Source organism: Sus scrofa, chromosome 10 (genome assembly GCF_054392235.1).
Source record: "Sus scrofa isolate SSC_HxYL_T2T_F1_AM1 chromosome 10, Sscrofa_HxYL_maternal_Yorkshire_Landrace_v2.0, whole genome shotgun sequence".
In the NCBI taxonomy this organism is placed as follows: Eukaryota; Metazoa; Chordata; class Mammalia; order Artiodactyla; family Suidae; genus Sus; species Sus scrofa.
This window is the reverse complement of record NC_139392.1, coordinates 59418128-59445403: the sequence shown is the minus strand read 5'-3', so window position 1 is coordinate 59445403 and position 27276 is coordinate 59418128. Positions and strand designations below refer to the sequence as shown.

General features: G+C 38.2%; 1 protein-coding gene across 5 annotated transcripts in view; it reads left to right on the top strand.

The window, feature by feature from the left end:
• Window positions 1-27276, top strand: part of UBE2R2 (ubiquitin conjugating enzyme E2 R2) — a 120942-nt gene that overhangs the window by 83218 nt on the left and 10448 nt on the right. For 4 of the 5 annotated variants that reach the window (XR_014817777.1, XM_021064700.2, XM_084979891.1 and 1 more), the window contains one exon: window positions 18669-18766. Coding sequence is in view for 3 of the 5 variants with exons in the window: in XM_021064700.2 (XP_020920359.1) it covers window positions 18669-18766 (98 nt within the window). In the remaining 2 variants the exon portion in view is untranslated. Of the gene's footprint in view, window positions 1-18668; window positions 19803-23042; window positions 25354-27276 lie in introns of all 5 variants that reach the window. The other variant, XR_014817778.1, reaches the window with a different exon arrangement.

The window sequence follows — 27276 nt, the reverse complement described above, 5'->3', positions numbered from 1 at the left end:
CCACCAACAGTGTGATAGGGTTCCTTTTTCTCCACACCCTCTCCAGCACTTACTGTTTGTAGACTTTTTGATAATGACTATTCTGGCTGGTTGTAAGGTAAGTACCTCATAGTAGTTTTGATTTGCATTTCTCTAATAAATAGTGATGTTGAGTATCTTTTCATGTGCTTTTTGGCCATCTGTCTTCTTTGGAGAAATGTCTATTTAGGTCTTCTGCCCATTTTTTAATTGGGTTGTTTGTCTTTTTGATATATATCTATATCAGCTGTTTATGTATTTTGGAGATTAATCCTCTGTTGATCACTTTACAGAGATCTTCTCCCATTCTGTGGCTTGTCTTTTTGTTTTATTTTTGGTTTCCTTTGTTCTACAAAAGTTTTTAAGTTCAGTTTAGGTCCTTTTTGTTTATTTTTTGTTTTTATTCTCGTTACTGTAGAAGATGGATCCAAAAAGATATTGCTGTGATTTATGTCAAAGAGTGTCCTGCTTGTTTCCTCTAATAAGAGTTTTATACTATCCAGGCTTGCTTTTAGATCTTTAGTCCATTTTGAATATGTTTTTGTGTATGGTGTTAAGAGAATGTTCCAGTTTTCCCAGCACCACTGACTGAAGAGACTGTCTTCTCCATTGTATATTCTTGCCTCCTTTGTCATACATTGACGTAATTGAATAGGTTTGTTTCTAGGCTTCCTGTCCTTTTCCATTAATCTATATCCCTGTTCTTGTGCTAGTATCATACTGTTTTGATGACTGTAGCTTTGTAGTATAGTCTGAATTTTGGGAGCTTGATTCCTCCATCTCCTTTTTATTTTCCTCAGGATTGCTTTGACTATTGTGTTTAAATACAAATTAAAATTTTTTTTGTTCTAATTCTGAAAAATGCCATTGATAATTTTTTAGGGATTACATTGTATCTGTAGATTGCCTCAGGTAGTATGGTCATTTTGACAGAACTGATTCTTCAATGCAAGAGCATGGTATATCTTCCTATCTGTGTCATCTTTGATTTCTTTCAACAGCGTCTTATAGTTTTCAGTGTATAGGTCCTATGCCTCCTGGTCTCATATTATTGTAGCTGAGGCCCAAGCATTAAAATTTGTTTTTAAAATATGCAGGCTTTGTTGTGTAGTTCTTTTTTTTTTTTTTTTTTTTGACCAGACGGAAACTTGGAAGCACCTTTGCTCTGGAAAGAGCTTTTAAGAAGTTCACAAAAAAAAAAAAAAAAAGTTCACATTTGGCTCAGTGGTAACAAACCCGACTAGTAACCATGAGGATACAGGTTCAATCCCTGGCCTTGCTCAGTGGGTTACAGATCTGGTGTTGCCATGAGCTGTGGTGCAGGTTGCAGACACAGCTTGGATCTGGCTTTGCTGTGGCCATGTCATAGGCTGGCAACTGCAGCTCTGATTTGACCCCTAGCCTGGGATCTTCCATGTGCCACACTGCAGCCCTAAAAAAATAAATAAATAAAACAAAACAAAACAAACAGCCTTTAAAATGTTTATAGGCAAAGGATAGAGAACTTACTCTTTAGCCTAAATTTGAATTTCACTCTGTATAAATGAGCACAGTGGAACAGCTTTATCGTTTTTCAAAACCTGCTTTTTCTGTAAGTCATTATCTTCATTTTTCTTTCTTTTTTTTTAAACTTTGCTGCATCTGTGGCATGTGGAAGTTCCCCTCCAAGGGTAGAACCTGAGCCACAGCAGTGATCATACTGAATCCTTAACCACTGGGGCAATAGGAACTCCTCTTTCTTTCTTAAAACAAGACAAACTGGTGCTCAAAAGGTGATGCTTACATACCTTTCGAGAAATAAGTACCAGGATTTTGCTTTCTTCAGTATCTTTAGTATTTGATGTAATCATAATTCAAATAAATAACAGTATGTTGTATTATTCTATATAACAAAGCTATCCTGTTGGAAGAAAGATGATAGAAATTATTCACTGATTCGTAGGATTCAAACTGGATTTAATACACATAGAAATATTTTTGTGTCCTTGTCCATTTAGTAATCAAAAATTCTTACCTTCAAAACTGTGGTGTACATAGACTTTAGATTGCAAGAGAGAAATGAGAACACTCAAGCTTTTGTCTTGCTACTGAAAACTAATTCACGTTAAAGTTGTATACTTACCTCTTTCCATCTCAATTATCTAATTTTCAAACCTTTCCCAAAAAGAGGAAATAATAAAAAACAGAGTAAAGGATTCAGAGCTCTCTTGGAAGAAAGTGTAGGTAAATAAACGCACCTTTCTACTGCTTTTCACCACTCATGTAGGCTGTTTAGTTCTGTCACTCAAGATTTAACATTGGGTCATTATTTTAAAATATATGTACGTATTTTTTTACTCAATGAATTTTATTACATTTGTAATTGTACAATGAATCATCACAACCCAGTTTTATAGCATTTCCATCCCAAACCCCAGCCCATTCCCCCACCCCCAACCCTATTTGCAGCAATGGACAGATCATCCAGACAGAAAATCAACAAGGAAACACAGGGCCTAAATGAAGCATTAAACCAGATGGGCCTAGTATATATTTATAGGACATTCCGTCCAAAAGCAACAGAATACACATTCTTCTTGAGTGCACATCAAACATTGTCTAGGATTGATCACATTCTGGATCACAAATTAAGCCTTGGTAACTTTAAGAAAATTGAAATCATATCAAGCATCTTTTCTGACCACAATGCTATAAGACTGGAAATAAACAACAAGAAGAAAAACTGCAAAAAAAACACAAACACATGGAGACTAAACAACATGCTGCTAAACAACCAGTGGATCACTGAAGAAATCAAAGAGGAAATTAAAAAATAACCTAGAAGCAAATGACAACAAAGATATGACACTCCAAAACCTATGGGATGCAGCAAAAGCCATTCTAAGAGGAAAATTTATAGCAGTACAAACCTACCTCAGGAAACAAGAAAAAGCTCAAATAAACAACCTAACTTAACATCTAAAGCAGCTAGAGAGAGAAGAATAGACAAGACCTCAAGTTAGCAGAAGGTGAGAACTCATAAAGATCAAAGCAGAAATCAATGAAATAGAAACAAAGAAAATGATAGAGAAGATCAATGAAACTTAAAAGCTGGTTCTTTTAAAAGATCAACAAAATTGATAAACCCTTAGCCAGACTTATCAAGAAAAAAAGAGAGAGGACTCAAATCAGTAAAATTAGAAATGAAAAAAGAGGAGTTCCCATTGTAGCACAGTGGTTAACGAATCCAACTAGGAACCATGAGGTTGCGGGTTTGGTCCCTGGCCTTGCTCAGTGGGTTAAGGATCCAGTGTTGCTGTGAGCTGTCGTGTAGGTCACAGAGGCAGCTTGGATCCCATGTTGCCGCGGCTCTGGTGTAGGCCGGCAGCTACAGCTCCGATTCGACCCCTAGCCTGGGAACCTCTATATGCCTTAGGAGCGGCCCTAGAAAAGGCAAAAAGACAAAAAAAAAAGAAAGAAAGAAAGTAATGAAAAAGAAGAAGTTACAATGGACATCACAAATACAAAGGATCCTAAGAGATTACTGCATGCAGCTAGATGCCAAGAAAATGGACAGCCTAGAAGAAATGGACAAATTCTTAGAAAGGTACAATCTTCCAAGACTAAACCAAAATGATATAGAAAAGATGAACAGGGCAATCACAAGTACTGAAATTGAAACTGTGATTTAAAAACTTCCAAAAAACAAAAGTTCAGGACCAGATGGCTTCACAGGCTAATTTATCAAACGTTTAGAGACGAGCTAACACCTTTCCTTCTGAAACTATTCCAAAAAAATGCAGAAGGAGGAACACTCCTAAACTTATTCTGTAAGGCCACCATCACCCGATACCAAAACCAGACAAAGATTCCACACAAAAAAAAGAAAATTATAGGCCAGTATCCCTGATGAACATAGATGCAAAAATCCGCAACAAAATACTAGCAAACTGAATCTAACAATACATTAAAAGGATTGTACCTCATGATCAAGTGGGATTTATCCCAAGGATGCAAAGTTTCTTTGATAACCGAAAATCAGTGTGATACACCACATTAACAAACTGAAGAATAAAAACTGTATGATCCTCTCAATAGATGCAGAAAAAGCCTTTGACAAAATTCAGCACCATTTCTGATAAAAACCCTTCAGAAAGTGGACATAGAAGGAACCTACCTCAACATAATAAAGGCCATATATGACAAACCCACAGCTATGGCATCATTCTCAATGGTGAAAAGCTGAAAGAATTCCCATTGAGATCAGGAACAAGACAAGGATGCCCCCTCTCACCGCTACTATTCAACATAGTTTTGGAAGTGCTAGCCGCCGCAATCAGGGAAAAAAAAGAAATAAAAAGAATCCAAATTGGAAAGGAAGAAGTAAAACTGTCACCATTTTCAGATGACATGATACTATACCTAGAGAATCCTACAGACGCTACCAGAAAACTGTTAGAGCTCATCCATGAATTTGGCAAAGTCACAGGATACAAAATTAATACATAGAAATCGACAGCATTTCTATATACTAAGAATGAAAGATCAGGAAGAGAAATTAGGGAAACAATCCCATTTACCATCACATCGAAAAGAATAAAATACTTAGGAAATAAACCTACCTAAAGAGACCAAAGATCTGTATTCTGAAAACTCTAAGACACTGATGAAAGAAATCAAAGAGGACACAAACAGATGGAAAGACGTCTATACCATGCTCTTGGTTTGGAAGAATCAATATTATTAAAATGACTATACTGCCCAAGGCAGTCTGCAGATTCAGTGTAACCCCCATGAAATTACCAAGGACATTTTTCACAGAACTAGAAAAAAATATTTTAAAGTTTATTTGGAAGCACAAAAGACCCAGAATAGCCAAAGCCATCCTGAGAAAGAAAAATGGAGCTAGAGGAATCAGGCTCCCTGATTTCAGACTATACTACAAAGCTGCAGTCATAAAATCTGTATGGTACTGACACAAAGAAAAGATATTTTCATATTTATAAAATTTTAACAGTCAAATAATGCATGTGTATCTTTATAAAATATGCAGTCATTTCCATACCATAACAATTTTGTTTTTAAAGATGTGTTGGAAGGTCCCACGTTGGTATAGCAGGTAAGGATCTGGCATTGCTGAAGCTGTGGCACAGGTTGCAACTGCCACGTGTATTTGATCCCTGGCCTGGAAACTTCCACATGCTGTAGGTGCAGCCAAGAAAAAAAGAAGTGTTAAGTCGTAGTTAGGAATTAAATGTGATGTAAATCAAGTGGGTTGATTAAGAGACTCTTTTCATCTCTGTTAATTTATCCTGTAAATTAAATTTATAAATATCTAGGGGTAACTTGGAGCACAAATGAAAATTAATAAAAACTTGTCATTAAGGATCATACTGCACAGTTTGCTCATTTCTGCTTCATAGTATGTTGGGTGACCTCAGTATCAATTCCTGGTTACATGTGTTACTGTGTGCTCAGAAATAGACAATCAGTGAAGCCCATTTACTTCACAAATCTTTTTTTTTTTTTTGTCTTTTTTTTGTCTTTTTTTGTCTTTTGTCTTTTGTCTTTTGTTGTTGTTGTTGTTGTTGTTGTTGCTATTTCTTGGGCCGCTCCCGCGGCATATGGAGGTTCCTAGGCTAGGGGTTGAATCGGAGCTGTAGCCACCGGCCTACGCCAGAGCCACAGCAACGCGGGATCCGAGCCGCGTCTGCAACCTACACCACAGCTCACGGCAATGCCGGATCGTTAACCCACTGAGCAAGGGCAGGGATCGAACCTGCAACCTCATGGATCCTAGTCAGGTTCATTAACTGCTGAGCCATGAAGAGAACTCCAGGGCATGGTATTTTTAAATGTTACTGTTTTAATAATGATTAAAAATAGATCCTGGGTTCCTGTTGTGGCTCAGTGGTAAGGAGCCCGACTAGTAATCCTGAGGATGCAGGTTCTCTCCCAGGCCTCGCTGAGTGGGTTAAGGATCTGGCATTGCTATAAGCTGTGGTGTAGGTTGCAGAATGCGGCTCGGATCTGGCGCTGCTGTGGCTGTGGTATAGGCTGGCAGCAGAAGCTCTGATTCCATCCCTAGCCTGGGAACTTCCGTATGCTTCACGTGTGGCCCTAAAAGGCAAAAAATAGATATAGGTCGATTTTATTGTCTTAATATGCTTTTCCTAAGACATGTTGTCCTAGCTTTAGCTACCATAACAAAGTGCCATAGATGTGGTGAGTTTCTTAAAAGGACAGAAATTAATTTTTTCATTTAGGAAGTCAGAAGTACAAGATCAAGGTCAGTTTCTGGTGAAGGTTCTCTTCCTGGTATATTTCTTTGTTTTAATGTGGCTTAAGAAGGTGGTGGGGGGAACATGAGTTAGCTCTCTGGTGTCTTTTATTATGTTTTTGTTTTGTTTCAGGTTTTGGGGGGTTTTTTGTTTATTTTGCCTATGCCCATGGCATATTGAAGTTCCCAGGCCAGGACTCGAACCCATGCCATAGCAGCAAGCAGAGATACAGCAGTGGCAATGCTGGATCCTTAACCTTCTGAGCCACCAGGAAACTCCTCTTAATAAGGTTTTAAAAAGGTTTTTGCCAAGTCTGCAGAACTATTGTTTTTCGGAATAATGCAATTTAGGCTGTATAAATGGTGAGTTGGTCTAATTATGTATAGTTTATGATCTTTATAATTATGTATTCAGATGGTAAACTATTAGGAATGAAGTGGATGAGACCCAAAATAAGATCTTTGAAAGCTAAAAGAACTCAGTGTATCAAGAAATCCTTTACAGTAAAGCTATAATTATAAATTACATTTTAATGGAGTTCCCATCGTGGCACAGGGGAAACGAATCCAACTAGGAACCATGAGGATGTGGGTTCGATCCCTGCCTTGTTCAGTGGATTAAGGATCTGGTGTGTCATGAGCTGTGGTGTAGGTCACAGATGTGGTTCAAATCCTTCATTGCTATGGCTGTGGTATAGTCCAGCAGCTATAGCTCCGATTTGACCCCTAGCATGGGAGCCTCCGGATGTGGCGGGTGTGGCCCCAAAATGGAAAAAAAAAAAAAAATGCATTTTAAAATTACGCAGAAGTTGTTCCCGTCATGGCGTGCAGCAGAAGCAAATCCAACCAGGAACCATGAGATGGCGGGTTTGATCCCTGGCCTCGATCACTGGGTTAAGGATCCGGCGTTGCCATGAGCTGTGGTGTAGGTTGCAGATGTGGCTCAGATCTGGTATTGCTGTGGCTGTGGCATGGGCTGGCAGCTGTAGCTTCAGTTAGACCCCTAGCCTGGGAACCTCCATATGCCACAGGTGTGGCCCTGAAAAGACAAAAGACAAAAATAAATAAATAAAATCACCCAGAAAAGACCAGGTAAAAAAGTAAGGATACTGGAGTTCCTGTCGTGGCGCAGTGGTTAACAAATCTGACTAGGAACCATGAGGTTGCGGGTTCGGTCCCTTCCCTTGCTCAGTGGGTTAACAATCCGGCATTGCTGTGAGCTGTGGTGTAGGTTGCAGACGTGGCTCGGATCCTGTGTTGCTGTGGCTCTGGCGTAGGCCGGTGGCTACAGCTCCGATTTGACCCCTAGCCTGGGAACCTCCATATGCCGCGGGAGTGGCCCAAGAAATAGCAAAAAAAGACCAAAAAAAAAAAAAAAGAAAGTAAAGATATGTTAGTTGGGAAATCAGAGAAACAGAACCAATAGGATATATAGGGATACATTTAAGAAGACATTTATCACTTTGTTGTACAGCAGAAATTAATCACAATGTTGTAAATCAACTGTACTTCAATAAAATAAAAAGTAAAGGGAAAAAAGTTTATTATAGGAATTTGCTGACATGGTTATGAAGTCTGAGAAATCCCACTGTTTGCCTTTTTCAAACTATAAATTCAGGAACCCTAAAATTAAAACTCAGTTTGAGTTCAAAGGCCAGATGTTTGAGGGAGCCAGTGGTGTGACCCCTAGTCTGAGGCCATAAGCTTGAGAACTGGGGAACTGCTAATACGAATCCTGGAGTCCTAAACCCTAAGGACCAGGAATGCAGATGTACCAACCCAACGGGAGAGAATTTGTTGTTCCTCTGCCTTTTTGTTCTGTTTAGGCCCTCAATAATCGTGTCGTTGCAGAAATCTTCTTTACTCAGTATATTTATTCAAATACCATTCTCTTCCAGAAAGAATACCCTTACAGACACAGAAATAATGTTTTACCAGCTGTCTGAGCATCTCTTAGCCCAGTCAAGTTGACACATACTTGACTTTTTCTACCATTCCTCTCCTGTCATCCACATTATATGCTCCTTCTATACTCTACATACATCATTATATTCTCAGAGGGTTGTAATTTGACTGGAACCACATTTGAATACTTGAAATAGCAATGTGTGTATAGTAAGAGTTTTTGTGTCCTTTTTATTTCATAACACCTAGTAAAATTATATTTAGATAGAAAAATAATGGTACCCCAGCTGATTTTGCTTCATCTCCTTTGATCACATAACACATATTTCTTTCTCTTTAATTAAATTGTTATTATTTTTTCTGTTTAGTGGAATTACAGAGCTTCTGTGGTATTTCTTTGAGAATGTAACTGTTATTCCATTCAGGAATCAAATAATGAAGCCAAAGAAATACATTAGGATTGATCTTACAAAGTTGTAACATTTCATTCTCTGATGATCTTTCCAGACCAGGACTAACTGCTTAAGTTCATTATTATTAAACGCATTTCATATACATTTTAAATATATAGGTCATGTTTGTGTGTGTGCGTGTTTGTGTGTTTGTCTTTTTAGGGCTGCACCTGTGACATACGGAAGTTCCCTGGCTAAGGGTTGAATCAGAGCTATAGCTGCTGGTCTATGCCATAGCCACAGCACTGCTAAATCAGAGCTATGTCTGCAACCTATACCACAGCTCATGGCAACACCATATCCTTAATCACTGAGCAAGGCCAGGGATCAAACCCACGTCCTCATGGATGCTAGTCAGATTCCTTACTGCTGAGCTACAGTGGGAATTCCAAATATATAGTTTTTAAATTGTAAAAACTTTAAAATTGGTTTTATTAAGATGCTTTGATTTTTTTTCAAAAGTTTTTTACCTAGTTGATTTACAATATTCTGTCAATCTCTGCTGTAAAGTGACCCAGTTATATATATAATTATTTTTCTCATATTATTCTCCATCATGTTCCATCACAAGGAATTATATATAGTTCCCTGTGCTATACAGCAGGATCTCATTGCTTATCCACTCCAAATGCTGTAGTTTGCATCTACTAACCCCACACTCGCAGTCTGTCCCACTCCCTCCCCCTCCCCCTTAGCAACCGCAAGTCTGTTCTCCAAGTCTATGCGTTTGTTTCTTTTCTGTAGATAGGTTAGTTTGTGCTATTTTTTAGATTCCAGATATAAGTGATATCATATAGTATGTCTTTCTCTTTCTGACTTACTTCACTTAGTATGAGAGTCTCTAGTACCATCCATGTTGACTGCAAATGGCATTATTTTGTTATTTGGGGGCTGAGTAGTATTCCATTGTGTATATGTACCACATCTTCTTAATCCATTCATCTGTTGATGGACATTTAGGTTGTTTCCATGTCTTGGCTATTGTGAATAGTGCTGCAGTGAACATAGGGGTGCATGTATCTATTCAATGAAAGTTTTTTCTGGGGAGTTCCTGTTGTGGCTCAGCGGTTAGCGAACCCGACTAGTATCCATGAGGACGCCGGTTCGATCCCTGGTCTTGCTTAGTGGGTTAAGCATCTGGTGTTGCCATTAGCTGTGGTGTAGTTCTCAGACGTGGCTTGGATCCAGCATTGCTGTGGCTGTGGCGTAGGGTGGCGGCAGCTCCTATTGGACCCCTAGCCTGGGAACCTCTATATGCCGAGGGTGTGGCCCTAAAGAGACAATAAAAAAGGGTTTTTTTTCTGGGAATTCCCATCATCGCTCCACGGCAATAAATCTGACTAGTATCGTTGAGGGCACAGGTTAGATCCCTGGCCTTACTCAGTGGGTTAAGGATCCAGTGTTTTCATGAGCAGTGGTGTAGATCACAGATGCGGCTTGGATCTAGCATTGTTGTGGCTGTGGTCCAGGCCAGCGGCTACAGCTCCGATAGCCTGGGAGCCTCCATGTGCCTAAGTTGCAGCCCTAAAAAGACAAGAAAATAAAAATAAAAAAAGTTGTTTTCCGGATACATACCCAGGAGTGGGATTGCTGGATCATATGGTAGTTTTCTATTTAGTTTTCTGAGGTACCTCCATACTGTTTTCCATAGTGGTTGTACGAGTTTACATTCCCACCAGCAGTGTAGGAGCGTTCCTTTTCCTCCACACCCTTTCCAGCATTTGTTATTTGTTGATTGTTAATGATGGCCATTCTGACTGGTGTGAGGTGGTACCTCTTTGTAGATTTGATTTGCATTTCTCTAATCTTTATCAATGTTGAGCATTTTTTCTTGTGCCTGTTGGCCATCTGTATGTCTTCTTTGGAGGAATGTCTACTCAGGCTTTCTGCCCATTTTTTCAATCGGGTTGTTAGTTTTCTTGTTGTTGATTTGTACAAGTTGTTTGTATATTTTAGAGATTAAGCATTGTTTATTTGACGATGCTCCCATTTCGTAGATTGTGTTTTTATTTTGTTTTTTTACTATTTCCTTTGATGTGCAATAGCTTATAAGTTTGATTCAGTCCCATTGGTTTATTTTTGTTTTTATTTCTGTTGTCTTGGGAGACTGACCTAAGAAAAAACTTGTACCGTTGATGTTAGAGAATGTTTTGCTTATGTTGTCTTCTAGGAGTTTGATGGTATCTTGTCTTACATTTAAGTCTTTAAGCCATTTTGAGTTTATTTTTGTGTATGGCGTGAAGGTATGTTCTAGTTTCATTGATTTATATGCGGCTGTCCATTTTTCCCAGCACCACTTGCTGAAGAGACTTTTTCCCATTTTATGTTCTTGCTTCCTTTGTTGAATATTAATTGACCATAGGTACCTGGGTTAATTTCTAGGCTCTATTCTGTTCCATTGGTCTGTATGTCTGTTTGTATACCAGTTCCACACCATCTTGATTACTATAGCTTTGTTATATTGTCTGAAGTCTGGGAGAGTTAGCCTCCTGCTTGTTTTTTGTTCCTCAGGATTGCTTTGGCACTTCTGGGTCTTTTATGGTTCCATATAAATTTTTGTATTGTTTGTTCTAGTTCTGTAAAAAATGTCACGGGTAATTTGATAGGGATTACACTGAATCTATAGATTGCTTTGGGTACTATGGTCATTTTAATGATAATAATTCTTCCAGTCCAGGAGCATGGAATACCTTTCCATTTCTTTGAATCCTCTTTAATTTCCTTGATTAATGTTTTATAGTTCTCCACCATATAAGTCTTTCACCTCCTTGGTCAGGTGTATTCCTAGGTATTTAATTTTTGGGGTATGATTTTAAAAGGCATTGTATTTTTATATTCCTTTTCTATTATTATATATATATAGAATAATGTATTATTTCTATATATATAATACCATGTCATCTACATAGAGTGACAATTTTACCTCTTCCAATTTAGATACCTTTTATTTCTTTCATTTGTCTGATTGCTGTGGCTAGGACTTCCAATACTGTATTGAATGAAAGTGACAAGAATGGGCATCTTTGTCTTGTTCCAGATTTTAGCAGGAAGGCTTTCAGCTTTTCTCCTCTTGCGTATTATATTGGCTGTGGGTTTGTTATAAATGTCGTTGATTATGTTAAGGTATGTTCCCTCAGTACCCACTTTGGTAAGAGTTTTTATCATGAATGGACGTTGGATTTTGTCAAATGTTTTTCTGCATCTATTGAGATGATCATGTGGCTTTTTTACTTTGCTTTTGTTAATGTGGTGTATGACATTGATTATTATATGTTGAACCATCCTTGTGAAGTTGGGATGAATCCCACTTGGTCATGGTGCATGATCTTTTTTATATGTTGTGGGATTTGGTTGGCTAAAATTTTGTTGAGAATTTTTGCGTCTGTATTTATCAAAGATATTGCCCTATAATTTTCTTTTTTGGTAGTATCTTTGTCTGGTTTTGGTATTATGGTGATGGTGGCTTTGTAGAATGTCTTTGGGATTATTCCTTCAGCCTGTTGGAGAAGTTTAAGAAGGATGGGTATAAGTTCTTCTTTTGTATGTTTGGTAGAATTTGCCTGTGAAGCCATCTGGCCCTGGACTTTTGTTTGTAGGGAGTGTTTTTATTACATATTCAATTTCATTTCTAGTGATCCATCTGTTTACTTGATCTGTTTCTTCTTGATTCAGTTTTGGTGGGCTGTATGTCTCTAAAAAGTTGTCCACTTCTTCTAGGTTGTCAGATTTGTTGGCATATAATTGTTCATAGTATTCTCTTACGATTTTTTGTATTTCTGCAGTATCTGTTGAGATTGCTCCTTTTTCATTTCTTATTTCATTTTCTTATTTTGGATATTTGAATAGTGTTGCTGTAACCATATGTATATATCTACTTGTGTAAGTACTTTTTTTACTTCTTTTGTTGTATACCTAGGAATGGAGTTTTAAGGGTCAAATTGTAGTTCTGTATTTTACTTTTTGAGGAACTACCCAACTATTCTATAGCAGGTGAACCACTTCACCAACAGCAATGTCTAAGGGTTACAGTTTCTCCACATCCATCCTTATTTTCCATTTTCATATTCATTTTAGCTTTTTTTTTTTTTTTTTTTGGCTTTTTAGGGCCGCACCTGCCACATATGGAGGTTCGAAGGCTAGGGGTCTAATCAGAGCTCTAACCACCGGCCATGCCAGATCCTTAACCCACAGAGCGAGGCCAGGGATCGAACCCGCAACCTCATGGTTCCTAGTCAGATTCGATTCATTTCCACTGTGCCAGGACGGGAACTTCTAATTTTAGCTATTCTGAGAGGATATGATGAGATAACTCGTCATTTTGATTTCCATTTCCATAATCACTAATGATGTTATGCATCCTTTCATGTGCTTATTGGCCACTTATTTATCTTCCTTGGAGAAATGTCCATGTTCTTTGACTATTATTTTTAATTAATTAATTCATTTATTCATTTATTTTTTAGTCCCACCCAAGGCATATGGAAGTTCCCAGGCCTAGGGATCAAATCCGAGCTACAGCTACTGGCCTACACCACAGCCACAGCAACACGGAATCTGAGCCGTGTCTGCGATGTACACCATAGCTCATGGCAGCGCCAGATCTCCAACCCACTGATCAGCCAGGGATCGAACCTCAACCCTATGGTTCCCAGTTGGATTCGTTTCCGTTGTGCGACAAGAGAAACTCTGCCTTTTTGTCTTTGAGTCATAGGGGTTCCTTATATATTATGGACACTATAAATTTTTATCAGATAAATGCCTTGCACGTATTTCCTCCCATATTCATAGTTGTTTTTGTTTTTTGGGTTTTTTTACTTTATGTCTTTTGCACAAAAGTTTTTCTTTTTTGTGAAGTCCAGTTTACCTTTTTTTGTTTCTCTTGCTTTTGATATCATAACTTAAAACTCCATTGCCAGCTCCAACAAGACCCCTCCTTTTTTTTAAAAAAAAGAGGTTAAGATTTTAGCTCTTTGCTCCATTCTAAGTTAATTTTGTAAGTGGTATGTGGTGGGAGTTCAACTTCATTCTTTTGTTTTTGGAAATCCATTTGTTCTAGCACAATTTGCTGAAGAGGCTGTTCATTTCCCTTTGAATGGATTTAAGATCTTGTCAAAAATCACTTGGCCATGGATGTATGGGTCTGGTTATGGACTCTCGGATCTATTTCCTTGGTCTGTAAGTCTATCATTATGCCAATCCTAAACTGTCTTCTTGACTGTAAGTTTTGAAATCAAGAGTCAAGTCCTCTGACTTTATTATTCTTTCCAAGATCATTTTGGCTTTTGTGGGTCCCTTAAATTTCCATATAAATTTTCGGAATGGTCTGTCAATTTCTGCAAAAAAGGGAACTAATTATTTCGATTAGGGTTGTATTGAATCTCTAGATCAAATTGAGGAATATTGCCAACATTAAGTCTTCTTACATCATGAACACAGACTGTTTTTCTATTTATTTAGGTCTTTGTTAATTACTCTGAGTGATGTTTTGTAGTTTTCTGTGAACAGGGCTTTCACCTCCTTGCTTAAATTTATTCCTAGATATTTTATTCTTTTTAAAAAAAAAGATTTAATAATGATTTTTATGTTTTCCTTTATAGCTAGTTTACAGTGTCCTGTCAATTTTCTAACTGTACAGCAAGGTGACTCAGTCGCACATACATATATACATTCTTTTTTCTCACATTATCATGCTCTATCATGAGTGACTAGATATAGTTCCCAGTGCTACACAGCAGGATCTCATTGCTAATCCATTCCAAAGGCAATAGTCTGCATCTATTAACTCCAAGCTCCCAGTCCATCCCACTCCCTCCCCTTCCCCCTTGGCAACCAAATCTCCATGTCTTTGATTTTCTTTTCTGTGGAAAGTTTCATTTGTGCCATGTATTAAATTCCAGATACAAGTGATATCATATGGCTTTTGTCTTTCTCTTTCTGACTGACTTCACTTAGTATGAGAGTTTCTGGTTCCACCCATGTTGCTGCAAATGGCATTATTTTGTTCTTTTTTATGGCTGAGTAGTATTCCATGTTGTATATATACCACATCTTCTTAATCCAGTCATCTGTCAGTGCACATTTAGGTAGTTTCCTTGTCTTGGCTATTGTGAATAATGGGTGCATGTGTCTTTTTCATGGAAAGTTTTGTCTGGATATGTGCCCACGAGTGGGATTGCTGAGTCATATGGTAGTTCTATATATAGTTTTCTAAGGTAACTCCATACTGTTTTCTATAGTGGTTGTACCAATTTACATTCCCACCAACAGTGCAGGAGGGTTCCCTTTCCTCCACACATGCTCCAGCATTTGTTATTTGTGGACTTATTAATGATAGCCATTCTGACTGGTGTGAAGTGGTACCTCATAGTAGTTTTCATATGCATTTCTCTAATAATCAGGGATGTTGAGCATTTTTTCGTGTACTTGTTGGCCATCTGTATATCTTCTTTGGAGAAATGTTTGTTCAGCTCTTTTGTCCATTTTTCAATCGGGTTGTTGGGTTTTTTTTCTTTTGAGTTGTATAAGTTATTTGTATATTTTAGAGATTAAGCATCAGTTGCATTGTTGGAAACTATTTTCCCCCATTCTGTAAGTTATCTTTTTGGTTTTTTTTTTTTTTTATGGTTTCCTTTGCTGTGCAAAAGCCTTTCAGTTTAATTAGGTCCCATTGGTTTGTTTTTGCCTTTATTTCTATTGCCTTGGGAGAGATATTTTATTCTTTTAGAAGTCATTACAAGAGATCTTGTTGCTCATTGGGTTAAGAAAAGACAGACTGACCGACCACAAGGATGTGGGTTCTACCCCGGCCTTGCTCAGTGGGTTAAGGATCCAGCATTGCCACAAGCTGCTGTGTAGGTCAATGATGCAGCTCGTATCCAGTATTGCAGTGGATGTGGCATAGTATCAACTCGGATCCAGTGTTGCTGTGGCAGCTGCAGCTCCAATTTGACCTCTAGCTTGGAAACTTCCATATGCTGCAGATGCAGCTTTAAAACAACAACAACAACAAAAACCCCAGTCATTATAAATGCAATTGTTTGCTTAATTTTTTATGTTATTCATCACCAGTGTATAAAAATGAGGCTGATTTTTTTTTTTTTTTCCTTCCTTTTTCTGGCTGCACCTGGTGTATACAGAAGTTCCCTAGCTAGGGGGTCAAGTCAGTGCTGCAGCTGCTGGCCAAAGCAGTGCTGGATCTGAGCTGCATCCGTGACCTATGCTACAGCTTATGGCAACACTGGACTCTTAATGCACTGAGCAGGGCCAGGGATCAAATCTTCATTCTCATGGTTATTAGTTGGATTCATTTCCCCTGCGCCACAACAGAAACTCCCAATTCATACACCTTTTAAATTTCTTTTTCTTTTCTTATTGCTCTAGCTAGAACTTCCAAGACAGTGTTAAATAGCAGTGGTGAAAGTGGGTGTCCTTGTCTTATTTCTTATTTTAGCAGGAAAGCTCTCACCATTGAGTATGTTGTTAGCTGTGGGGTTTTTTTATAAGTAGCCTTTATAATTTTTTTAAATTTTTTCCTTCTTTTAATGATTTTTATTTTTTTCCATTATATCTGGTTTACAGTGTTCTGTCAATTTTCTACTGTATAGGAGTTACTGTCGTGGTGCAGTGGTTAACACATCCAACTAGGAAACATGAGATTTCGGGTTCAGTCCCTGGTCTTACTCAGTGGGTTAAGTATCCGGCGTTGCCGTGAGCTGTGGTGTAGGTTGCAGATGCAGCTTGGATCCTGCGTTGCTGTGGCAACTGGCTTGTGGGGTAGCCAGCGGCTACAGCTCTGATTAGATCCCAGCCTGGGAACCTCCATATGCCTTAGGAGCGGCCCTAGAAAAGTCAAAAAGACAAAAAAACAAAAAACAAAACAAAACAAAATTCTGTACAGCTACAATTTTAAGATAGAAGGTAACTATAGTTTTCCGGGTGTTTTTAATTTTGAGACGGTGTTAGGGCTTGTTGAACACTTCGTCAAGTTTATTTTTTTATTTTATTTTATTTTATTTTTATGTTTTTTGTCTTTTTAGGGCTGCACCTGCAGCATATGGAGGTTCCCAGGCTAGGGGTCTAATTGGAGCTGTAGCCACCGGCCTACACCACAGCCACAGCAACGCGGGATCCGAGCTGCGTCTGCAACCTACAACACAGCTCACAGCAATGCCGGATCTGTAACCCACTGAGTGAGGCCAGGGATTGAACCTGCATCCTCATGGTTCCTAGATTTGTTTCCACTGTGCCACAACAGGAACTCCTGCTTTGTCAAGTTTAGATGCCCATCTTTTAATATGTCATTTCTGCATACAAATCTATTTATGTCATTTCACTACTCAAAAGTTTTACTTAAGCACATTTTAAACTCTGAACACAGTAACATACTCCTCTGGCCTAATTTTTGTGCTCTGTTTTCTTGATTCAAACTGGGTTTTTCACTACTACAGTAGGTAGAATAATGGTCCCTTATCCCTGCAGTCTATGATGGGTTACATGTTAAAGAGGAATTAAGGTTGCTTATCAGTTGACCTTCATCTGAGATTTTTCTGGATAATCCAGGTGGGCCAGTGTAATCACTAAGGTCCTTTAAAGTAGAAGAGAGAGAGTGGGCAGAAAATGAGAGTGAGGAAGGAGATGGGACTTGGGAATAACGGCTCAGAGAAATACAACATTGTTTGCTTTGAGAGTAAGTGGAATGGGGCCAAGAACAAAGGAATGTGAGTGGCCTTTTAGAAGCCAGAATGGGCAAGGAAAGGGATTCTTTCTTAGGGCCTCCAAGAAGGAATTCATTGTTGCCCACACATTGACTTAAGCTCTTTGGAGAGCAATATCAGACTTGAACCTTACAAAACTTATTATAAAGCAACAAATGAGTGGTGTTTAAGCCACTAAGTTTGTGGTAATTGGTATAATAATACAAAATAAATATAACTGCACATTTATAATGTTGGTTTATTTCTTTAGGCATTTTCATGTCTAAATTTTCCTTAGATTAAAATTATAATCATTACTGAAAGCCTATCTCAAAGCTTCCTCACACCACTAAGCCTTTTGTTTTTCTGCTACACCACCTCCCAGGTGTCCTCTTCAAATATGCCTAGTTTCTCTCTCCTTTCTGTGGTGCGTTTTTGTTTCCTCATGTTTCTAATAACGCTGAGTTTTAGAATATAATATTTGATACTGATTATTAAAACTGTATTCTCCTTTAAAAATATTCTTTTACCTCTTTCTGTGTATGTATGTGTATATAAGTTTGGGTTTATCTGTAATATTTTTGTACTTTATATAGCTATACCTCCAATTTTCAAAAAAATTTTGCATCTTTTATTTCACTTTAGACCCAGAGATAGCTGAGTGTATCTTTCTCAATCTTTTCTGCCAGCAATCTCTGTTGCCTGTGGTAGACAGTCTGTATGTGTTTGACTTAAACTAAATGAACTTATGAGTTAGGCCCTATAATTTAAATTTATAAACCACAATATTATAATCATAGTGGTGAGTTCTATCCATATATTGAGAGTTATGATTTATCGTATTTGTCTATTTCTTTTTAAAATGATTTATTTTTACAAGGATGATGCTATTGACATAGTGGGTTTTTTTGTGTTTTTTTTTAATCTTTGGCTGCCCCAAGGCATTTGGAGTTTCCGGGCCAGGGTTCAGATCTTAGCCACTGTTGTGACCCACAGCTGCAGCAACACTGGATCCTTAACCCACTATGCTGGTCCAGGGATCAAACCTATGTCCCAGTGCTCCCAAGACACCGCTGATCCTGTTGTGCCACAGTAGAAACTCCAGTCTTTTTTTTCTTAATTAAGAGTTGTATTTTGGAGATTGGTCAAAATGAATATTTATAATATAAAAATGTTTAATTCTTCTTTGTCATTGATTCCAAACATATAGAAAAAGCAGTATTTTTCTCTCTAATGCTAAGAAAACAAATTTTCTAGGAATAAAATAAATTTTAGCAGAACTGATACTTTTTACTCTCATTTTTTTAGTATTTTACTAAATGTGATATTCGTGTCTCGTAGAATGGAGATGTATGCATTTCAATTCTTCATCCGCCGGTAGATGACCCACAGAGTGGAGAACTGCCCTCTGAAAGGTGGAATCCTACTCAAAATGTCAGGTAAGGAATTACATAAGGAATAATCAGGTTTTTAGATGGCTCATAAGATTGGATTTTATCTTTTAATAAGTACAAAAGAATCCTTTCTGTGTTTGGTTGTTTTGTCTTCTGCTAGAGGTTTAGTACATGATTTTAAAGAATTGTATTTGGAGGGTAATAATGCATATGTTACTCATTTCTCTGTGTTTACTATGGAAGAATTTTCTACTCTGAATTCTTATATCATCTAAGTTCTGTCTTGCTGCTTTGGATTTCATGACTTCATGTCTGGATTGGTTGCTTCCTTATCCTAGGAGTATTATTACTCTTCACTGAAAAGTCTTAGTCTCTGCAAACTAAAATTTGACTTTGAATAATACATTTTAATAGAGCTGTCATTATCTTTTGTTTTTTTCTTCGTTGTTTTTATAAATGTGGATGTTTCTTATGATTTGGAAGGCTTATATATTTTTCATGATTTCCTTTGATTACTCATCTAGATCGATCTATCATAGATGGATGGATATTTAATCGTCTGTTTCTTCAGTAGTAGTCTATATGTGCAGGAGTTAGTTACACAACCGTTAAAAGAATTTCGAAAAACCAAGTACTCTGTTACATGTTTTTGGTTTGGTTTTGTTTTTTTCTGCTTTTTCGGGCTGCAACTTGTGGCACATGGAGGTTCCCAGGCTAGGAGTCAAATCAGAGCTACAGCTGCCGGCCTACGCCACAGCCACAGCCACAGCAACAGCAACATCAGATCCAAGCTGCATCTGCAGTCTACACCACAGCTCATGGCAAACGCCAGATCCTTAACTCAGTGATCAGCCAGGGATTGAACCCTCAACCTCATGGTTCCTAGTCAAATTTGTTTCTGCTGCGCCACAACGGGAACTCCAGTTGTATGTTTTTAAGTGCATTGTTCTACATCACAAAATTAAATTTAAAAATACATTTTTTTCTTTAATTCACATTGCCATTATATTTTCCCTTCTGAGTTTTTTTTTTTTTTTTTTTGTCTTTTTGTCTTTTTGCCATTTCTTTGGCCACTCCCGAGGCATATGGAGGTTCCCAGGCTAGGGGTCGAATCGGAGCCATAGCTGCTGGCCTACGCCAGAGCCACAGCAACTCAGGATCTGAGCTGCGTCTGCAACCTGTGCTGCAGCTCACGGCAACGCCGGATCCTTAACCCACTGAGCAAGGCCAGGGATCGAACCCGCAACCTCATGATTCCTAGTCGGATTCGTTAACCACTGAGCCACAACGGGAACTCCCCCTCCCTTCTGAGTTTTATTTATTTATTTTTTTCTTTTTTTAAGGGCCATACCTGCAGCATGTGGAAATTCCCAGGCTAGGGGTTGAAGCTGAGCTTCAGCTGCTGGCCTACACCACAGCCATAGCAATGTGGGATCCAAGCCAAGTCTGCGACCTACACTACAGCTCATGGCCACACCACAGCTCACGGCAGATCCTTAACCCACTGAGTGAGGTCAGGGATCGAACCCGCATCCTCATGGATTGTAGTTGGGTTCATTATTGCTAAGCCACAATGGGAACTCCCTTGAGTTTTATTCTAATACTTGAAATGTTTGTGTTTGATTATTATATTAGTATTACCATATATTATTACTTACAATAGTTTCCACAACAAACCCTGTAAATGGTCTTTAATTGCTTGTGATAAGGCTCTAGTTAAACATATTTCTATATTGAATTATTTTATTAATATACAGTTGATTAAAAATACAAGTATATTATACTTTTGATATGTTCTTTTTACATTTAGTAATTATTAGAAATGCATTTTTAATCTGATAGATAATTGTCCTCAGTCCATGTATCCCTGAATAATTGTTATATTGCTAGAATGAGGCAGAATATAGCTTCAATTTTATATACATACATATACATGTATGTGAATAATATGACTATACTAATACGTATATTCTTGTGTGCATATGTATAGATACACATATGGACACACAAGGATATATTATATATATATATATATTAGATGCAGGGATTAAGAAACTTTACATGTGATGCCAATGGAATAAAATTTTTAGGGCAGTGTAACGAAATCTTTTTAATTCCTTTGGAGTATTTGGCACAAATCACATTGTAATCTGTTGTCGGTCTTCTAAAAATATAATTTTATGAATATATAATTACCATACCATACAATTCTCCCATTTAAAATACATAGTTCAGGAGTTCTCCTTGTAGTTCAGCAAATACGGGTTCATTCTCTGGCCTCACTCAGTGGGTTAAGGATCCACCATTGCCGCAAGCTGTGATGTAGGTCACAAATGTAGCAGAGATCCAGTGTTGCTGTGGCGCAGGCCAGCAGCTACAGCTCTGATTCGAAGCCTAGGAACTTCCATATACTGCAGGTGTGGCTATAAGAAAGGAAAGAAGGATGCACAGAAAGACAGATAGCAACTATAAGAAAGAAGGATAGGTAGGTAGATAGATACATGAAATAATTCTTTGTTTTTTAATATACTCAGAGTTGTACAACTATCACCACATTTTAGAACATTTTGACAACCCCTAAAGAAACTATTAGCATTTATATTCCATTACCCCCTCAACCTTTGTATCCACTCCAGGTACCCATAGCCTTAGGAAACTGCCAGGTAAATCCTGTCTGTATGGATTTACCTATTATGAACATTACATATGAATAGAGTCATAATATGTAGTATTTTTTGACTGGATTTAATTTAGAATAATGTTTCCAAGGTTTATCCTTATTGAAGCATATATCAGTGTTTTTATTCCTTCATATATTTCTTTTTCCTGAATAATATTTCATTGAATGCCTATACTACAGTTTATCTATTCACCAGTGGATGAACATTTGGGTTTTTCCACTTTCTGGCTATTATGAATAATGCTACTGTGAACATTGTGTACAAGTCTTTATGTGTATTGTATAGTTTCATTTTCTTGGACACATACCTGGAAATGGAATTGCTGGGTCATATGGTAACTTGCTGTTTAACTTTCTGAGGAACCGACAGACTGTCCAACATGGCTGCACTAAATAGTACAGTCCCACCAGCAGTGTGTGAGAATTCCAGTTTCTCCACATCTTGTTAACACTTGCTAGTTTGGATGTTTTTTATTATAGCCACCCCAGTGGGGGGACATGGTCTTCTCATTGTAGTTTTGTCATGAATATGTGTTTTGTTTTGTTTTTTTTTTTTGGCCACACCTGTGGCATGATGAAGTTCCCAGGCCAGGGATTGAATATAGCAGGGACCCGAGCCACAACAGTGACAACACCAGATCCTTACACCACTGAGCCACTAGGGAACTTCATGAATGTGTTTTGTTTTCTTTTTTAAATAACTTTCAAAATTAGATTTTCAGAAAAATTGTGAAGAAAGTACAGATAGATCCCATTATTCCCACACCTGCCAGTTTTCTCTTTTATTAACATCTGACATTAGTGTGCTTTATTTATTACAATTAGTGAACCAGTATTAATACATTATTATTTAGTAATGTTCATACCTTTCCTTAGTTTTTACCTGATGTCATTTTTCTGCTCTAGGGGTCTCCATGTATGAAAGATAACATATTATATTTAGTAGGCATTTCTTCTCAGGCAGCTGTGACAGTTTTTTGGACTTGCCTATTTTTTTAGATGACCTTGACAATTTTTAGGAGTACTGATCAGGTGTTTTTGTAGCATGCCCTCCAACTGGAATTTTTCTGTTTTTTCTGCTTATTATATTAGAGTTATGAGTACTAGGGAGGAACACATGCAGGTAAAATACATTTTCATCATGTTGTATCAAGGGTGCATACGGTCAGTATGACACTCCTGATGTTCACATTCATCGCCTGGCTGAGACTTTTTTTAGGGCTTCTCCACTGTAAAGTTATTCCTTTCCAAAAACCTTTCCATTCTGTTTTCTTTGGAAAGAAGGAAAGTCATAGGTGCAGCCCACACTAAAGGAATGGGGCACTATACTCCCTTGGGGCTGATACCTGTATAAATTATTTCAAGTTCTTCTGCACGGAAGATTAATCTACTCTCCCCCTTTTATTAATTCAGTCATTTTTAATCATTTTAATGGTCCGGAAGGTAGTAACTTGATTAGAATCTCCACTTTTGTCAAGAATAGAGAATTGGGGAGTTCCCATCATAGCTCAGTGTAAATGAATCTTACTAGTATCGACAAAGATGCAGGTTCGATCCCTGGCCTCGCTCAGTGGGTTAAGAATCCAGCGTTGCCATGGCTGTGGCATAGGCCAGCAGCTACAACTGTGATTGGACCCCTAGCCAGGGAACCTCCACATGCCATGGGTGCAGCCCTAAAACAAAAACAAAAACAAATTGGAAGCTTCCTAATGTGCACAAGGAGTTTTTAACCTGTAATAACCAAGTTATATATTTGCTTCTCACTTACTGGGAAGTGTATACCAAAAAGTCTATTTAGAACATAGCAGATGACTATAGATTATGCTCACTCATTTCTTTAGGTACTTTTGTTCCATCCAGTGTACTTAGAAAGGATTGAGAAAATAGATATATTTTGGATTTCAGCACATCTTGCCAGTATATATTTTTAATCAGAAAAAACTGACCCCTCTTTTTAATTCAAATAAATGCATTGATATACTTCATCTTGATAAACATGCCTCTGAGTAATTCTCAGATCATGCATAGAGACTTGCCATAACTTTATTATGCCTATGAAATAAGGAATCACCATGTATTCCTTATACTTTCTACTTTAATGGACTCTCCCTCAGAGATGATGCATTTCTTAATAATAATAGGGTGAAATTAGTGAATTCATTTTAATAAAAATAAAATTCCAGTAACCCTAGTCTTTATATATCTGAATTATTATACTCAGCCACATAGCAAAATACTCCTTTGTTTTTAAAACAAGAAAAACAGTCAGCTCTGTGTGTAAATTTCTCTTTGTTTTGTACTTCTGATGTTTCATCACTACTGGGCAATGCACTATAGGAGTGTGTGGGAGGTATGCATTTCTTGTAAAGGGCAATTGTGGAAAGGGAGTTTAGAAAAGAGAACTGATAGGATACTTCATAAACCTCCAGGGGCATGTTTATATTAGTTTTGAAACCATTGCTTTACATAGGAGCTTTTATGATTATTAGCAAAATTAGTGTATTTCCACTTCTTCATACCCTCATATCCCCACAAATAATTGTTACCTGATTATTTGTACCTTCAACTTTACTTACGCATACTCCCCATCTTTTAACTTTTAAATATTATTGTTTCTTTATTTTATTTTATTTTTTTGTCTTTTTTTTTGTCTTTTGTCTTTTGCTGCTGTTGTTGTTGTTGCTATTTCTTGGGCCGCTCCCGCGGCATATGGAGGTTCCCAGGCTAGGGGTTGAATCGGAGCTGTAGCCACTGGCCTATGCCAGAGCCACAGCAACGCGGGATCCGAGCCGCGTCTGCAACCTACACCACAGCTCACGGCAACGCCGGATCGTTAACCCGCTGAGCAAGGGCAGGGACCGAACCCGCAACCTCATGGTTCCTAGTCGGATTCGTTAACCACTGCACCACGACGGGAACTCCAAAATATTATTGTTTCTTTATTGTCAGGGTTATAACATTTATAATCTGTACTTTTCTGTAACATAACCCTAGTTTTTAAAATTCTTATTTCTGGCGTTAAATGAATTCACTGTTTACTGCCCATTATTTTACTTCCTTTGATCTATTAATTGGCTGAAATTTGTCCATTAGTAATTTCTCAAAGAATTGCTCCTAGGAGCTGTATTCCATTCCCCGAGTTCTTACATGTTCAGAACGTTAAATCCTTATGTATTTGGGAGTTTGCGTGTGTGTTTACCATTATACTTCACATGACAGTTTTTGACCAGACGTAAGATTTCAGGATCATGCTTTGCTTTCTTGAGTATATTATGGGCATTACTCTGCTGTTTATCGTTGCTGTGGAAAAGTTTGTTTACCCTATTTCTCTTTTTCATTCTATATAATTGTTTTAAGAGGTTAGTATGCTTTCAAAAGAAATACATTGTTTTATCAATATAATTAAGCTGACAATGTAGAGAAAAGGTTTTAATTATTTTTGGAAGATTTGTTGAAAAATTGGACCAGAAGTGCAGAGTCATTCTTTAAGTTTGATTTTGGTGCTTGTTTATCAAGGCAAGTTAAAACCCTAAAGTGGAAGAAGTGGTAGCTCTATGGTGTTAGTGATTCTTGCTTTTGGAGATTGATGTTGAATCAAATGCTTCACACACCACTACCCAAACAAGATTTCTCTCATTGCATTTTCCTGCTGCCTGGATAGATAATCTGTTACCATTACCCATGGGAATTCAAAATTTATACCTTTACTTCTGTGTAAATACAGACTGTATTCACTCCCCCCCCCCCCGAATGGCCTATTTCTCTATTTATTTATTTTTGTCTTTTTGCCTTTTTCTAGAGCCGAACCCACGGCATATGGAGGTTCCCAGGCTAGGGGTCTAATTGGAGCTACAGCTACCGGCCTATGCCAGAGCCACAGCAACGAGGGATCTGAGTCGCATCTGCGACCTACACCACAACTCACGGCAACACCGGATCCTTAACCTACTGAGCAAGGCCAGGGATCAAACCTGAAACCTCATGGTTCCCAGTCAGATTCATTAACCACTGAGCCACTATGGGAACTCCCTATTTCTCATTTAATCCATTTAGAGGCAGGAAATTTTTTCCATATTAAAATGCTGTCTAAAACTACTTTGGCCATTTTGGGTACCAGCCTCATTTTTTTTCCCCTCTTTCTCTAGGTCCTCAGGTTGCCTGACTCCCAATTTAAATGCATTCCCTGGACTTTGCCTCAGGGATCATCTTCCCTGCTTTTATGCTTTTTGGTTTAGAAGCTTTACAATCAGAACCTGGTTATTTTCAGATTACCCCTCTGATCTTATTCCATGACTTTAAAAATGTATTTGCATTGGAAATCATTAGTTACCTTCTTGGACCTTTTTGTTTCTTAGTTCCATGTAATCATTGGATGATTCTTCAGTGTGGTATTTTTGAGGTGGGAGAGTGAATGGAGAGTTTGGTGTTGATGGATTTCTAGGAGGACCTAGAGTGTTTTGAATGCCTTGTGGAACCTCATGTGCCGAGAACTCTGAAAAGTCAGGAAAGCACTACCTAATGTAGAACGCTTTTCCCTTCCCAGTTGGTTTCTCTGTTATTTGTTTTGCGAGAAGGGGGTTCTAGTTAATTGTACCTACTTTCCGTAGGTCATGTATGGCAGTGAACTAAGTGTGGCACATGAGGTTCCACAAGAGGCAAGATATGAGGTGCCAAAGATATCCCTGATATCCTTTGGGGGCTAAATTGTCCAGAGTCAGTAGTTGTCCAGCTAATGGTTCTGAGCTCCATATCCAGTTTATTATGGCTGTGGCAAGACAGCAGTGGAGGTGGCATAAAGTTCAGTTCAACCCATTGTACGGTCTTTTTTATTTTTGTTTATTTATTTATTTATTTTTGCTTTTCAGGGCTGCTCCCTCGGCATGTAGAAGTTCCTAGGCCAGGGGTCAAATTGGAGCTACAGCTGCTGGCCTGCACCACAGCTTACAGCAATGCCAGATCCTTAACCCACTGAGAAGTCCAGGGATCAAACCCACATCCTCATGGGTCCTGGTCGGGTTTGCTACCTCTTGAGCCACGATGGGAACTCTCATGTTGTAGGGTCTTGACTGCTGCATGGCACTGTTATCTGAAAGTTGTTTTTTGTTCACATATATTTGGACTTATACATGATTGCCTGTACTAATCTTTCATTTAGCACCTCAGTAAACATATTTAGAAATGAAGTTTTATGTAGAACACTTTTTTTTAACCTGAATAACAGTTCTTTTTGAGAGCCTAAGTCAATTTCTATAACTAGACCTAGTGAGTAGTTGAGAGTTGGCCCAAGGGGAAAACAAGAAAAACATGGTTTTGCTACAGTTGTTGGGTTCCAGAGCATCAGCCCGCTATTCCACTAATAGCTTAGTAGTTCTCCTCTTCTCAGAGGAAACTAGGATACTTTTTCTGGAAGAAGGGGTACAGAGGCCTATCCTCAGATGTCTGGGATTAAGTTTAGGGGACTGAGAGTTCCTTATGGAAGTGAGAAATTTTGAGGGGTCGGGTTTAGTCAGCAAAAAAATGAAGTTGGGAGGGTGGTGGCTCATGATGCTGCCACATGCATCTGATTAGGAGCCCACAGCACCATGCATCTTCTTCTTAGTAGAAGAAACAAAATGTGCCATTATCCACACTGTCTAGAACCAAGTGGGAGCTTTCTAGGGTGGGGTTCTCAGTTGCAGTAGAATTCATAAGTGCTTTCTCTGAGACACCACCCCCAGAACTACCTACCATACCTCTGCAGGCTCTTGGACAAGAAAGTAGTCTTTAGTAGGATTTTGCTTTCCTTTGAAGGATGGATAACAGTGTTTTCTTTGCCACTGTGAAGCTACAGCATAGGACCAGTTTTATGGATCCACTCCAGAGGCCATGGCTTCAT